Here is a 17,101-nt window from a genome sequence, read left to right on the forward strand (position 1 = left end):
ATGTGAGGTCAATGGAAGACCCGTCACTGGATGTCTGGCTCATAGCTCAGTCATGCAAGCGCCTTCTGATGGTTTGTGTAGACACGGTTTGACGTCCTAGGTTAGGATGCAACATCCAACTCCACTTGCCATACAGAATGGAACACTACGCATCATTCTTCTATTCTGGTGATGTGTTCAGGCAGAGGTTTGTCTCTGTGCATGTCTTGTAGTTATTCCAGCATGCTTTTGTTGTCCCAATCGCAGGGGTATGCAACATTGTACATCTCGGTCAATGTACGTAGTGACATGCAGTAGTAATGAACCAAGGTCTTTCCAGTTCAAGGGTTCTGTCCCTCTCAGTTGACAACAAGTGGCAACAATTGGCACGTTAGTGACCAGGAAGCATCGCAAAATCAGATTTTATCCAATTTTTGAGGTTTGGTTTGACTGAAAAGACTTGCTTTCAATCTGGCTTTGATGACATTAAAGCCCCTCCCACATGCCACAGTTTGGAAGCCCTGGGTTTGAAAATTTGATCATTTGCATATCTTAGCAACACCTTCAGCTTTCTCAATTTACATAACCTTGGGACTTTTCCATCTTGGTGTTGCAATTTCAATGTTGAAGAGTGTAATTACTTTAAGGTCTCGTTCACATGAGCGTGTATTTGTGCACGCATATATGCGCACAAAACCATGCGTCTATTAGAACCATTGGTTCCCTATGGTGTGTTCACATATCTGTGTCTTACAGGTGTGCAAATTCGCACACCTGTAAAAGATTGGACATGCGTGCACCGTATAGGTCCGTGCTGCACGCAGATATTCCCCGAGGAGAGTCCTCTCATCATTAAACACTATGACAGCATTGTTACAGGGTTCAGTGACAAGGGGACTCACCGCGGGGAGTAAAGAATCCCTGACCAATCACAGGCAGCGCTCAGCTGTCATTCAATGAATGGCTGAATGCTGCCTATGAGTGGCTGAGCGCTCAGCCAATCAGACGCAGCCCTTTCTGGAGGCAAGGATTTTAAATGCCCGCCTGCTGAAAGAGCTTTGGTACTGTGCTGGTAAGCCAAGCGGCTAGACGCGCTGAGCCCGACAGCAGAGTAGAAGTGAGTGTGTGTGTATATATATATATATATATATATATATATATATATATATTTTATTTTTTTACACTTATATTTAAAGCCCTTCTCCAAAAATCATTGCAGGGGTTGCCAGCATTCCTTTGCTTTTAATTGGGCTGCCGGCAGCAGCATTGGCCCCATAGAAAGCAATGGGAGAACATCACAATCCTCTGCCACAATTGTCACAGCTGTAGTAGGGAATTCTTTACTCCCCACGAGCTTCAGTACAGTGCTAGCGAGCCTAGCGCCTAGACGCGCCGAGCCCTGACGGCGATAATCCGTCCACGGGTAACGCAGTGAGCGCTTTCCATAGGCTAACTATGGAAAGCGTAGCCCGACGTCCATGAGTGGAGAATCATAGCGATTCCCCACTTGTGGGATTAAAATCGCAGCATGCTGCGATTCTCCGCAGTGAGCCTATCTATTAGATAGGCTCATCCCAGAGAACTGTCAGTGCTCCCCCTTCCTTCCCCGTAGCAGAATATTGCTAGCAGAATATTCCGTCACGGCCGTGGACAGGCAGCCTAAAGCCCTTCCTCGAAAATCATTGCAGTTGTTGCCGGCACCCCATCGTTTTCAATGGGGCCACCGGCAACAGCGGTGTCCCCATTGAAAGCAATGGGTATGCAGCTTCATTCATGTGGTTTTTTTGCACATCCGTGCAGCGCTGTTTTGGGCGCACATACGCACGTGCAAAACGGTGCTTGTGTGAACGAGGCCTTAGGCTGTGTTCACATCTGCATTGAAGGTGCTGTTCAGAGTCTCCATTTCTGATTTCTGTGAAAATATTGGACAAAATAGTGCATCATACTGCACTTTTTTGCCGGGAAAATGCTGGACACCAGGACAGAAACCAAGCAATCTCCATTATAGTCAGCAGGTTCTGTTTGGCGCCAATAAATTCTGTCATTAGAAGGAATCTGTTTGGCCAGAGGGTTCTATTTTCCTGCTGCTGTAACTAAATCAGTAGTGCAAAATGTGAAGAAACACTAATATATATTAATTTATGAACACACACTAGCCCTTTCATGATTGGTGCTTCCCTGTATGGATAATTAGACTCTTGACCCTGGAGAACAGTGTAAGGTCAAGTGAGCAAGTTTCCTATGGATCAGTTTCAGTGTGTTCTAACACGCTATGAGAAGGTGTCTACAGACCTGTATAAAGGGTCAAGCATTGACTTAAAGAAATACTGCCATCCAATAGGTGGCACTGCAGAGATATGTTCCATATGCCTTATTTGCATATTACCCAGAGGAGCAGGAATAGCCTTATAAGTCTCCTGACTCACCTCCTTGGTGCTCTCCCTAAGGAGTGATGTTACCTCTCCTGACCGAATAAAATAGTGATTCAGTCTATGTACTGGCTTCATTTAGAGAACCAGAAAATTGTGCAAAATAGATATAAGGTTCATATTACAAAATTGACTTCTTGTTTCATGACTGAAGAGTTTTATTTATGCTGTTGAACAACTTTGAACAATTTTATACATAAGGACAAATATTTCCAATTTTAAGGGGGTTAATATTTTTATTAAGCTGAAGGTGTCTTACTGTTCCCTTAAATTTCGGAGTGTTCGGATCACTTTATGTAACTAATAATATATTATTATTGAAAGCAAACCCCCCACTCTAATGCTCAGTAATACCTCTCCAACGTGTTACATATATTACTCTTACCACTTTACTGAAGCTTGCAGATTTGTTTCCGTACATAAGAACAGCATTTACAGTGATACATTATGTAACAACTTATCCGTTGCACATTTTATACTACGGCATAAACAGACAGTAAAACAGATTTTGGAAAAGTGAAGTGAAAACTGCTACATTATTTATGCACATACCATATTTTAGATGTTAGTTTTTGTTCTTAACCAGCTACTTTTGTTTTTCCTTACAAAGCAGATCCGTTGTGAAGCTCCCTACGGAGTACCATACGGGAGCACATGGTGTGCCTGTAGATTTTTAGTACAATAGTTACATAAGACCAATTATAACACATGGAGCCTTCGGTGACTACTGTGTGAGAGACTTACATTTCACACCTTGGATTTAAAACCTGTAGGCTTTACTAGTGTTGAGCGAACTGAACCAGTAGAACTCTGTTATAGGTCGCACTTTGCTAAACTTCGGTTCGTCAAAAGCCTAAACGGAGCTTTTAGCAAAGTTCTACCCACAACTGGGGTCTACTGGCTCAGTTTACTCAATTCTAGTCTTGAACCCTGATGTATAACGCTGTCTACGAGCCATAAAATGCTTGCATAACACTTTCAGAGTATTATGAAGGGCTTTATGGCTCTTAGTGTTATACACTATCTATTAGAAGGTTTTGGTGAACTTCCAGTATAGTTCATATGAATTCAGACCAAAGTAAACTTTTTGTAAAAGTTCAGCGAACTTTTCCAAAATTTGCTTATTATTAGTCCTTACACATGCTAATCCATAACAAATTTCTTTCATTTTATCTTGTCCTGCACTCAGGATAACTTCAGAAAGAACCACCTTTCATGAGACCAAACAGAAGGTCTAGTGTGGTTTCATCCCCTAGAATGAGGTAGACGAACCATCAATGGTGACGTGAAATAGTGTTTTATTGAACAGAACAGAGTAGTACAGCGCGTTTCGGAGCTCGCGCGGCTCCTTTCTCAAGCACAAAGAGACTAGATATAAACAGGAGGGATAAAATGTGGTGCCATTAGTTCTTAGACAATCAAGGATGTAAAGAGTTGCAGGTGGCAAAAAAGAAGGAACAGATAGTAGAAAAATGGATAATAAAGAATAAAATATAGAAAAAGTCAGTATTACAATACAATAAATTAAATATGCTTATGAAAAATGAAGTTGGTAGGGTTAAAAACTAAACAAACCTACCCTGCGCTACCCTGTTTTGTTCAATAAAACGCTAAGCTTGACAAAGACCCCTAATGGGGTCGAATCATTGGATTGTGGAGTTGAATAAAGGAGCATCCCCATGGATGCAGATTGCTTTTACTAAGAAACTCGGTATGCTGCTTATCATTCATCTTACATTTGGGATCATTCTACTGGACTTTGCAGTCAGGTCTGGACCCTTGAGCTTTGCATGACTATTTTCACCTCCCAGAAGAAGTGGTTATTTTCTGGAAGTGCTGTTGCAGCAAGTTTTCTTTGAAGCAGTCACTGCACTTATGTCTCTACGCTGTACCAGTCACTACACTGATGCCTCCACCCTGTGCCAGCCACTGCACTGATGTCTCTACGCTGTACCAGTCACTACACTGATGTCTCCACCCTGTGCCAGCCACTGCACTGATGTCTCTACGCTGTACCAGTCACTACACTGAAACCTCCACCACTGTGCCAGCCACTGCACTGATGTCTCTACGCTGTACCAGTCACTACACTGAAACCTCCACCACTTTGCCAGCCACTGCACTGATGTCTCTACGCTGTACCAGTCACTACACTGATGCCTCCACCCTGTGCCAGCCACTGCACTGATGTCTCTACACTGATGCCTCCACCCTGTGCCAGTCACTATACTGAAACCTCCATCACTGTGCCAATCACTACACTGATCAAACAACAAAATGTGGATGCAGCAGCACTCCTCTGGAATACACCAATAGGTTTGAGGTGTGGAGCTGGTATGTGCAGAACTCAAAAAGTCCTGACTCTAGGACTGCAAAATTCATCCAGATAAAGCATAGGTCGAGCAGCACAACCATTATCCAAAAAAAGTTTAGCTTTATTGATCCATAAAAAGCAGAGCAGCAATGTTTCAACTCCTTATGGAGTCTTTGTCAAGCTAGCTCCACATGAGTACATTGCACAAAGCAATCACAACAAACAATTAAAGGGGTTGTCCCGCGGCAGCAAGTGGGTCTATACACTTCTGTATGGCCATATTAATGCACTTTGTAATGTACATTGTGCATTAATTATGAGCCATACAGAAGTTATAAGAAGTTTTTCACTTACCTGCTCCGTTGCTAGCGTCCTCGTTTCCATGGAGCTGACTAATTTTCGCCGTCTAATGGCCAAATTAGCCGCGCTTGCGCAGTCCCAGTCTTCTTCTTTTTTCAATGGGGCTGCTCGTGCTGGATGCCGGCACCGTGTAGCTCCGCCCCGTCACGTGCCGATTCCAGCCAATCAGGAGGCTGGAATCGGCAATGGACCGCACAGAAGCCCTGCGGTCCACCGAGTGAGAAGATCCCCGCGGCCATCTTCATCAGGTAAGTAAGAAGTCACCGGAGCGCGGGGATTCAGGTAAGCGCTGTGCAGTTTTTTTTTTTTAAGTCCCTGCATCGGGGTTGTCTCGCGCCGAACAGGGGGGGGGGGGGGTTGAAAAAAAAAAAAAACAGTTTCGGCGCGGGACAACCCCTTTAAGACAATTAATTAAAATCACAGGATCTCACCTCCTTGCATGGCATATCAGCTCTCTTATAATGGCAGGTGTGGGACTGGGAGTGGCTGCAGCTTAAACTAAAGTTCAAAGCAGAGCATCCCCCACAGTGTGCATGTGCGAGGTTTGAGCAGTCATCGACCTAGTCACTACACTGATGTCTCTACGCTGTACCAGTCACTACACTAAAGCCTCATGTCCACGGGGAAAATCAGGCCCGCCGCGGATTCTTCATGCAGAATCCTGCAGCGGGTCCCTCCTTTCCCACGGACATGAGGCTAAAAAGTAAGCATTACTTACCTGTCCGGATGCTGCGGATCTGCCCTCCATTGCGGCCGGATCTTCTTTCTTCAGCCCGGCGCATGTGCTCGGCACGTCGGCAGTAGAGATGAGTGAACCTACTGAGCCACGCCCCTTTTTCGCCCGAGCACCGCGATTTTCGAGTACTTCCATACTCGGGCGAAAAGATTCGGGGGGCGCCGTGGGTGAGTGGGGGGTTGCAGCGGGGAGTGGGGGGGAGAGGGAGAGAGAGAGGGCTCCCCCCTGTTCCCCGCTGCTACCCCCCGCTCCGCCACGCCTCCCTCTGCCCCCCGGTGCCCCCCGAATCTTTTCACCCGAGTACTGAAGTACTCGAAAGTCGCGGTGCTCGATCGAGTAATTACTCGAAACGAGTAGGTTCGCTCATCTCTAGTCGGCAGCATGCAGCGCGCATGCACCATGCATTCCATTTTTTTTAAAACTCCCGCTCTCCTGCGCTCCCGTGCCGGAGAGCAGGAATTCAGCTGTGGGTGTGCCGCAGAACTGGACGGCTTACATAGGCTGCAATAGAAGCCTGCGAGAGCTGTTCCTGCGGGAGACCCGCACTAAAATGGAGCATGCTGCGGGTGTTTTCCCGCACACGCAATCCGCGCCTCAAGGGAAAATTACCTGCGGGTGTCCAATGCATCCCTATGGGGTGCGGATCACGCGTGCGGGTGACCCGCTGCGGATCTGTCCCCGTGGACGTGAGGCCTAATGCCTCCAACCTGTGCCAGTCACTGCACTGAAGTGTCTCCATCCTATGCCAGTCATTGCACTGATGTCTCTACGCTGTACCAGTCACTACACTGATGCTTCCATCCTGTGCCAGTCACTACACTGAAACCTCCACCACTGTGCCAGTCACTGCACTGATGTCTCTACGCTGTACTAGCCACTACACTGATGCCTCCACCACTGTGCCAGTCACTGCACTGATGTCTCTATGCTGTACCAGTCACTACACTGATACCTCCACCCAATGCCAGTCACTACACTGAAACTTCCATCACTGTGCCAGTCACTACCCATATCTCTATGCTGTATCAGTCACTACACAAATGACTCCTCCCTGTGCCAATCACTGCACTGATGTCTCTATGCTGTACCACTCACTACACTGATACCTCCACCCTATGCCAGTCACTACACTGAAACCTCCATCACTGTGCCAGTCACTACACCGATGTCTCTATGCTGTACCAGTCACTACACAACTGACTCCTCCCTGTACCAGTCGCTACACTGATGTTTCCGCCCTGTGCCAGTCACTGCACTGATACCTCCACTGCGCTCACCCCATTGAAAGCAATCGGAGAAACTCTGCGATCCTTCATCCCCAAAGGGATGCAAGGCTGTTTTTCCATAAAAACGCCTCGCATCCCTGGGGATTTCACGTGGTGGGGAGCGCGATATGGGGGCAGGATTCCTATTGCGCTCGCTATGTGAAGTTAGCCTAAGGGGTTAAAATACACTTAAAACAACTGACTTCTGCTTCAAATATATTTATATGAGACATAAATTCAAACTCTGTAATAAAGAAGTGACTTTTTGGAGGTTTTTTTCAATCCTAGCATAACTTTTGGGGGGATAAGTTATCTGAGTGAGAAGTTTTGTAAAAGTTTTAGCTCTGCTCCATTTCACAAGTTCCGCCTGCTGCGTCTCTGGCCAAGTCTTTCATCCATGTAAAGAAGCTGTTTATCATAAAGTTGGACACAAATGCCATGGTATTCTAAATCTAATCACATTGTTATCATGCCTTGTCCTGAAGGTATTATTTATGTGCTATCTGTCTCTTTCCACAGATACAGCAGATGGTGTTTCACAGGAGCTCTTCTCGGCAGGCCTTGTGGACGGTCATGATGTAGTTATAGGTAAATGACATTTCTTTCTTGGAACTATTACACGATTAGTTTAGCATTTCAAGGAAATAATTACATTTAACCTCCCTCATATCTCGGAGGATCCCGCCACCAGCTAATGTTCCATAGATGTTTGCAGGCGTAAAGCACAAAATACAAATAGGACTTCAAAGAATGAAAAATATATTTGCAATTATATTGTAATTATTGTTACTGTGCTGCAGACCGCCGGACTATTTACTTTTATTAGAAGCCGGAACCTTTTATTAAAGAGGAGACGATTTTATGAGTTTCCTAAGCAGCGGATAGGTTAATCGTCCGCCTTATCTTTATGGTATTTGTGTAATTTAATTTAGATGATGCTGCAGAGATACAGTACAAGGAGGAGATGGGAGCTTTAAGTGCGTTGTGGTATATAGGAAAGCAGAACTGTTTGTGCTTGTGCCGCTTCTCACCTGGGGTAGCTGAGCTGTTCGGTTAATTATTTGAGCAGCTTGGCTTTAATATCCCCTCTATGACTTTCCTCCTCCAGAATGAAGCTGCTCTCCAAAGCTATAACATTATTATTAATTAAGCTCTTCAAAGAATTTTTGGCAAGGCTTTGTTTTCTTTCCTGTAATTGTAAACTATTATGTGTTGTTTTACTTTGTTACTTTGTTGTTTGGTTGATTTTGTTTTTAATACAACGTGAAGTAAACAGACACATCATTCACTTTTTAGTCTAAGAAACAGTAATAAAAAACTATTGAAGGCTGAAAAAAATAAAGCAACCAGAAAAGACCAATTGGCTAATTAATTTTGGCCATGAGCGTGCACCGCTTGTGAAGAATAAAAAACGTCTTAAGGCTCCTAAGTCCTTATTTGCAGTGTCGCAAATAAAGCCTTTTCATTCCGTATTCAGCCATTTGATCTGGAAACTTCTCTGTCCTGGGAGAGGTTATTATTATGGACTGCCATGGTATGGAGACAGTAGAGCCACAGTCCGGTTATGGTCACTAGCTCTACAAGCCTGGTCATGGTCACTAGCTCTACAAACTAGCTCATATTACATTCCCTACTCCTACCCTCTTCTTCTCTCCTGTCAGTACACATGGTCCTCATGGTCTTTTACATGGGACGAGCTGACGGGCAAATGATGCCCGACAGCTCATTCTGGTGATGCTAGCTCAAGTGCTGTGACACATGTATCACAGAAAGGGAAATATAAAAACAAACAAACAATCACTGAAAACGGCCATATACTTACTGATACAGGAGGGCAAATATGTGCACCACCTCAGCATGCAAACAGCCAAATGAGGGAGCCAGTTGCACCTGTGTGGGACACCGATGAGACAGCCACTCACACAGCCTCTTAATATAGAGGGGGGTGGCTGCTTGGTGTATACTCCTGCACAGAGTAGATATAAAGTGACAGACCTTCTGATACATGTAGTCCACATTGCACACTAGCAACCTATTAATGAGGCCATAATAGTTCAGCAGGTTGCTCTGCACCTCAAAAAGTGAACCACATCGGTACTGTCACCTTGGGCTCCCCCAGTGTTTAAAGCCGCACTGCATGTGAATGATACATGCCAGGTATTAGTTGGATTTTGGCCAAAATTTTTGAGCTCACAAGCCAATCGTCAAGGCTCTTCACAGTTTGTGAATCCATACACTAATATAAATGTATCACAAAAAACGAAATATAAAAACAAGCAATCACTGAAGACGGCCATATACTTACTTAGTTTGGCAGTCTGCATGCTGAGGTGGTGCACATATTTGCCCTGCTGTATCAGTAAGTATATGTCCGTTTTCAGTGATTGTCCTGTGCTGTCACACAGGAGTGAGTATCGTTGGCACCGCTCACAGCACCGCTGGAATGGAGGCAAAGTAGGCCGGGGAGCGTTCTTTCCCCACCTCCCTCCATTCATAGTATGCAGACAGTCTTGTTCAGTTGCTGCATACATCTACAATGGGATTATTATTGTTCAGATTCCTGCCCTCCTGCGGGAATCTGATCGTTAGTCTTTCTATTCAAAAGGACCATTAATAGAAAAAACGAATCAGATAAATGAGAGGCCTGGATCTGAGTGCACCAGTGATGTCCACATAGCAAAATTAAATCTAAAGAGAATCTGACTCTCAAAGCATCCTAGATATATGCTGTTTATTAAAGGGCCACTCTGGTGGAATTTCTTTTACTAATTATGTAACTAGCCACATAATATAAGTTGGCTAGTATTATCTTGGTCATTTACTCTTTTCTCTATGAAAATCCTGGAGTCCTTTTCCTGATACAGGTTATGCAATCTCAATTCTGACCACATGAGAATTGCTTGGGCTCATGTGATCTCAGTCATCATTCTTCCTCTGGGATGGAACCTACCCCAAAGCTCTTCAGAGGGGGACACAGAAATTCCTATAGCAATTACTTTATGATGATTATTGGCTTTCGTCACATAGTTATAATGAAGGAAATGACAGTTCGGCCTCCTGACTTATGGTCTGTAGCTTATTTAGGTGAATACATAGAGTAGTGATAATTACAGTGTCCTCCCAGCTGGCAGAGATGGTACAGTCTCTAGCTGCTCATGTGATGTGCTGATGCATTATGAGATTAATAGCACAGAATTAGTGCTATTAATGCTTAGTGAAAGAGGATGCAGGGAGAAATTTCAACATGCCTGATAAACATCAGACAGGAGGCTGCACTGCACGGAAGTGACTGCAATATACATAGATGTCCATAGTATGGCAGTCAGTTAGGCGAGGGATGCAGCGGTGGAAAAATGTATTTTTTGCCAGAGTGGCCCATTAAAATAAATGTGATAATACAGAAGATCCTAAATACAACAAAAAGTCCAAATGGACATCACAGATGAATGAATAAATTAAGATTAAAATGTAAAAAACATATATAATACAATGGCTCTCAGGAGCAATGAGATTTATGTACATAGTGGGACCCTCATGGCAGATAGCGAATACATATAAACTTATGTCCCACTCTGCATGTGTAGAGATGGTAGTTCACTCCTGGATTGGAAATTATTAGGCAGAATCCTGTATTTGATAAATGTAGAGATTTTATTGGTCCTGCTTTACAACAATGTCTTTATATATCAGAGCAAGGGCGTAACTATAGGGGGTGCAGGGGATGCACCCGGGCCCAGGAGCCTTAGGGGGCCCATAAGGCCTCTCTTCTACATATTGGGAGCCCAGTACTATGAAAAAAGCATTATGGTTGGGGGCCCTGTTACAGATTTTGTACCGGGGTCCAGAAGCTTCAAGTTACGCCTCTGTATCAGAGTTCTCCTTTCCATCTCTATATTAGCAGTTGGACATTATAGGAAACCTGCCATCACCACTGAGCCCTATAAACTACATAGGGAAACTAATAGGGAGTTCAGCAAGTGGTGTTTTATAGTTATTGGGTACAGTGCCGTGTTCCCACAAAAATGTTGCTTGCACATATCTTGACTCTTTTCAGACAGCTCTGTGCATGCGCTCTCCCATTCATATCTAAGGGAGAGCGCATGCACAGTCCCATATGTATAGAGTCATGCTGTTTGTGCACGTGTCAACTACACAGGAAAAAGCTAACTATTGAGTATGAGGGCAAAAACACACGGACACATGCGCTAATATGCTTGCCGCTACACAGCGTATTACCGTATGAACCAGGGTTTTGGGGGCTTTTTTTGACTATTCAAAGTCTGCGCCAATGTGTGAGAGTTTGAAAAAAAGAATGTGAAGATAAGTCCCGCTCTGTGTATCTCGCATGTAATATGAACTACATGCAAAAAACATAGGGCAAGCGAGAATCTTGATAGTGGAAAAGAAACTATTGTAATCAATAGTTTTGTTTCGTCCTGTTATGTGGCCTTGATTTTACAGCTGCATAACGGGACGAAAACGCGCCTATGCCCTTAAACACAGCTTCCCAGACTTTATGTTCCCTTACCTTCGAATCCCATAATGTAGTTTATGCAGCTTAAGGCCTTACTCACACGACTGCAGATACGCGGCTAATTTAGCCGCGGCAAAAAATCACAACCATCTGAAGCATTGGATTCCAATAGATTCATTCAGATGCGTTTGGAATAGTAGACCATCGGCAACCCAAAGCCGCGACTGATTTTTATACAGCGCGTGAAAAGATAGGTCTTGCCCTATCTTTTGCCAAGAAATGCTGGAAGCTCTCATAGACTTCTAGGGAGGGGAGGGAGTTTACCTGCATCCAATGCTGGGAAAAGATTACAGCTGCCTCTATTTAAAGAGGTTGTCCCGCGATGACAAGTTAAGTTAAACACTTCTGTATGGCCATATACTATTCACAGAGAGGGCAGCACAAGTCAACTGAAAGTTTGAAAAAGCCCTATTCACAGACGTGACTTGGTTAAAAGTAATAAATTTTATTAAGTTTTATCTAAAAAAACACGATTGGGCACAACAAAGGACACAACACAAAATCTAAGTTGTAATGGAAAGGTGTTAACCCACCAAATAGTGGATAGAGAAATGATTGGTGGGTTTCAAAATTACAACTTGGTATTACTTCTGATACTCCGTATTTCTTAATGTCGCACGTCACATAGGAATACAGTCTGCATGGGGGCTGTTCATGGATTTCCCAAAAACCGGAACCCCAATTAGAGATCTGTAGTTTTATTAATATAATGGCAGAATTCGACCAGAGATACTCAGGTTGCGGAAAGATGATGTTCAACCCGAGGAAGTGAATATCTCTGTCAAAAATACTGCCTAGTGGGCTGAAAAGTTTTTAACAGCTCAAAAGGACAGTATGTCAAGGAAATTGATTTTAGTCAATTTTTATTCCTTATGGCCAGTACTCCTACTCATGGCGACGATGTTTGAGCAGAAACTTTCAGATTGCAAGAAAGTGATATTCAACCTAAGAAGATAGTTATCTCTGTCAGAGCTTGTTGCCTAGTGAGCTGAGACTTGTGAACGGCTCAAAAGGACAGTGTGTCAGAGATTTTAATTTTGTCAATGTTTTTTACTCATTATGAACAGTACTCCCACTCTACGCGTTTCACCACTGAGTGTACGTGGATCCTCAGGAGACTTAGTACTTAGAGAGTAATAATAACAACAATAATGTTTACAGAGTTATGATGGTAAACAATTAGGGTATCACTCCATAGATAGAGTATCACTAAAATATTTAATCCTCAATCAGGAAATGAGCTCTTAGCGTTCAATTTGAGCTAGTAGGGTTTAACCTCGGTGAGGGGATAGATAAAGATTGTAGGTACAAGATTCATTTCTTTCAAATGTTAAACCCTTCTTCTCTATCAATCCTACTTTCAATAGTCCCATGCCAGGTGTAATGGTCAATAGGATCTCCTTACAATGAGAGTAGGGATAAAGAGTACTACATGCATGAGATTACTGGGTTTGGAATTTTGGTCTGGAGGTAATAACTCTAACAGATCCAAATCCCCTATAATTGAGTGAAGGAGGCCTCCTTCACTCAATTATAGGGGATTTGGATCTGTTAGAGTTATTACCTCCAGACCAAAATTCCAAACCCAGTAATCTCATGCATGTAGTACTCTTTATCCCTACTCTCATTGTAAGGAGATCCTATTGACCATTACACCTGGCATGGGACTATTGAAAGTAGGATTGATAGAGAAGAAGGGTTTAACATTTGAAAGAAATGAATCTTGTACCTACAATCTTTATCTATCCCCTCACCGAGGTTAAACCCTACTAGCTCAAATTGAACGCTAAGAGCTCATTTCCTGATTGAGGATTAAATATTTTAGTGATACTCTATCTATGGAGTGATACCCTAATTGTTTACCATCATAACTCTGTAAACATTATTGTTGTTATTATTACTCTCTAAGTACTAAGTCTCCTGAGGATCCACGTACACTCAGTGGTGAAACGCGTAGAGTGGGAGTACTGTTCATAATGAGTAAAAAACATTGACAAAATTAAAATCTCTGACACACTGTCCTTTTGAGCCGTTCACAAGTCTCAGCTCACTAGGCAACAAGCTCTGACAGAGATAACTATCTTCTTAGGTTGAATATCACTTTCTTGCAATCTGAAAGTTTCTGCTCAAACATCGTCGCCATGAGTAGGAGTACTGGCCATAAGGAATAAAAATTGACTAAAATCAATTTCCTTGACATACTGTCCTTTTGAGCTGTTAAAAACTTTTCAGCCCACTAGGCAGTATTTTTGACAGAGATATTCACTTCCTCGGGTTGAACATCATCTTTCCGCAACCTGAGTATCTCTGGTCGAATTCTGCCATTATATTAATAAAACTACAGATCTCTAATTGGGGTTCCGGTTTTTGGGAAATCCATGAACAGCCCCCATGCAGACTGTATTCCTATGTGACGTGCGACATTAAGAAATACGGAGTATCAGAAGTAATACCAAGTTGTAATTTTGAAACCCACCAATCATTTCTCTATCCACTATTTGGTGGGTTAACACCTTTCCATTACAACTTAGATTTTGTGTTGTGTCCTTTGTTGTGCCCAATCGTGTTTTTTTAGATAAAACTTAATAAAATTTATTACTTTTAACCAAGTCACGTCTGTGTGTATGGCCATATACATGCACTTTGTAATATACATCGTGCTTGAAATATGTGCCATACAGAAGTTATATACTCACCTTCCCTGCGCTGGCGTCCCCGTCTCCATGGTGCCGTCTAATTTCAGCGTCTAATTGCCCGATTAGACGCGCTTGCGCAGAAGGGTCTTCTCCCTTCTGGTCGGTCTGGGCATGAGCGGCGTTCTGGCTCCGCCCCCTTCTACGCATCATCGCGTAGCTCCGCCCCATCACGTGTGCCGCTTCCAGCCAATCAGGAGGATTGGCACCATGGGAGAAGACCCGCGGTGCATTGTGGGTGAAGATCCCGGCGGCCATCTTGGAGGAAAAGAAGGTAGAAGTTGCAGAGAGGGGATTCGGGTAAGTAAAATTTTTTTTTTAATTTCAACACATCCCTTGGGTTTGTCCTGCGCTGAACGGGGGGCCTATGCAAAAAAAAACAAAAAACCCGGTTCGGCGCGGGACAACCCCTTTAAGCATTGGAAGTTATTCCGAGGATATATGCCGGCCGAGGGATTTCCGCTCTGCAGTATATTTTTTCGCCGATACGCCATGTGAATGGACGAGAAAACGCTAATTAAGATTGGGACTTGATCACAGCTATTCTTTTTTCACGCAATTTTTAGCTGTGATCGACCAAGGTCAAAAATGCATACAGGCCTAAACCGGATGACAGTTTCATTTAACACCGTCAGTTACTGGTATAATCTAAAATTCTTTGCGCGACTGGTCACCTCCTTCGCAGCGCCATATAACTGGTGATGCATATAGTGTTTATAGCCATTATCGTCAAGTTCAACTTGGGTGCGTGAGTTGATTTGCAAAAAACGCTCAATAAATGGGTTGTTGGAATCCCAAAAAGCGTTGAAGTTATATCAAAGTATGAGAATGTATGTGCCTGATGAAGGGATTGGTGGAACCCCAGAAGGGTTCCGTAATTCGATACAGTTTCTTTACTGCTGTATGATTCTGACAAGTATTACAGATGATATTTTGTATAGACTTTAACGCGACTGGATACTATATTAGGTTGGCTATTGAAGATCACTCTTCATTGTGTGTCCTTACTATGAGGCAGGGCAATCATTAGAGAGACAAAGGTCTAAGATTTGGCGATAGGAAATAATAGAGGAGAATGTGACTGAAGAGCTGCGCTAATGAAGAAATTATGGTGAACGGTGATTATTCTAGCAAAGGGTATGAGTGCAGTCATAGATAACAATTGAAATAATAAGTTAGAGAGGACAAGAGGCTGGGGAATAGGCGCAATAACAATGTGATTACAAGGATCCAAAACAAGGTCTTAAAAGGACAGTATCAGATTAGGGAAAAAAAGAACCTGCCTTTTCTTCAGTAATAGTGCCACTCTTGTGCATAGGCTGCGTCTGGTACTGCAGCTTAACTCCATTCACTTTGTAGGGTCTGAGCTGCAATACCAAACACAGTCTTTAAAAAAAAAAGTGTTTCTGATTTTTAAAAAAACAACCTTTTTTTCGGATTTCAGACAACTCCTATAATGAAATTAACTCTGTAGCAGACCAAGTGAGATTTGAGGAATATGCATATTGTCATTTTTACATTTATTGGGAAAGCTATAAAATTCACAGGAGTCTCTAACACCCTGTTGGGTCAACTCTAACCTGGATACATGATGAGATATGGTCAGGCATCTGGGTTTTTCATTCACAACACTACTGCAAAGGCGACAGTGTTGGGGGTTTAATGGCAGGACATATAAGGGGTGCTGTGACACTAAATTTCCTTCTGCTGTGCACCTGGAAATGGTGAGGACAGATAGAGTGCTCTGTAATAAAGGTGTCACCTGTGTTTGTATGCTGGGCAATGAGAACTGTTGGATCTGCTTGCTAGCGGATCAAACAATTGGTCTACATTCGAAAAAAAAAATTCTGCTGTTAAGTATTTTTGCTGATTTTCTCTTTTTGTATGCTCTGGAATACTTCTTTCTAGGATTGTCATGCTGCAAACACCAGCAGTAGTCTGCCATCGCGTTTGTGTTCCATTTGCCTTGACATCTGTGCTCCATGGTTTTGATGTCTTGGTGAAAGCATTCTCCTTGTTCCTCACTTATAGATCCAAGCTTCGAGGGGAAGTAGTTCATGTTTGCTTCTTTGAAAAGCAATCAACAAATGTTGAACTATGTTGTTATAATTTTCGGCCGTAAAGTTGCCACGGAAATCTATAACCACGTCAGAAAAAGCAGCCCAAACACCCTTTTCTGTGGTTTTCATGGTATTAAGGAATTCCCTGTCTTTGATTAGAAGTAGAGATGAGCGAGTATACTTGCTAAGGCACATTACTCGAGTGAGTAGTGCCTTAGCCGAGTATCTCCCCGCTCGTCTCTAAAGATTCGGGGCCGGCGGGGAGGAACGAAGGGGAGATCTCTCTCTCCCTCCCCCCCCCCCCCCCCCCGCTCCCCGCCGCAACTCACCTGTCACCCGCGCTGGCCCCCGAATCTTTAGAGACGATGGGGAGATACTTGGCTTAGGCACTACTCGCTCGAGTAATGTGCCTTAGCGAGTATACTCGCTCATCTCTAATTAGAAGCCTTATTTGCGGCCCATCAAGTATGCCAGCTTTTAGTTTCTCGTGTGAAAGAGCAGGAAATTTGGTACAGATGCACTTGAAGCACTCACCATCTCGATCCAAAGCCCTAACAAACTGTTTCATAAGTCCCAATTTTCTATGCAGTGGCTGGAGCAAAACTATATGAGGATTAACAAGTGGTTCATTCTTGGTATTCTTTTCACCAATTGAAAAATTCTCTCCAGCTGGCCATTCTGCCCTTGTGTAATGTTCTGCCTTTGCTCGGCTACCCAAAGGCACAAGAAGC

General features: G+C 43.4%; 1 protein-coding gene across 1 annotated transcript in view; it reads left to right on the plus strand.

Moving 5' to 3' along the window:
- STK39 (serine/threonine kinase 39) overlaps positions 1-17,101 on the plus strand; it is a 410,115-nt gene that overhangs the window by 308,574 nt on the left and 84,440 nt on the right. The window contains exon 16 of the mRNA XM_066575910.1: positions 7,603-7,671. Within this exon, the coding sequence (XP_066432007.1) occupies positions 7,603-7,671 (69 nt within the window). The remainder of the gene's footprint in view (positions 1-7,602; positions 7,672-17,101) is intronic.

Source organism: Eleutherodactylus coqui, chromosome 8 (assembly GCF_035609145.1).
Source record: "Eleutherodactylus coqui strain aEleCoq1 chromosome 8, aEleCoq1.hap1, whole genome shotgun sequence".
NCBI classification, from domain to species: Eukaryota; Metazoa; Chordata; class Amphibia; order Anura; family Eleutherodactylidae; genus Eleutherodactylus; species Eleutherodactylus coqui.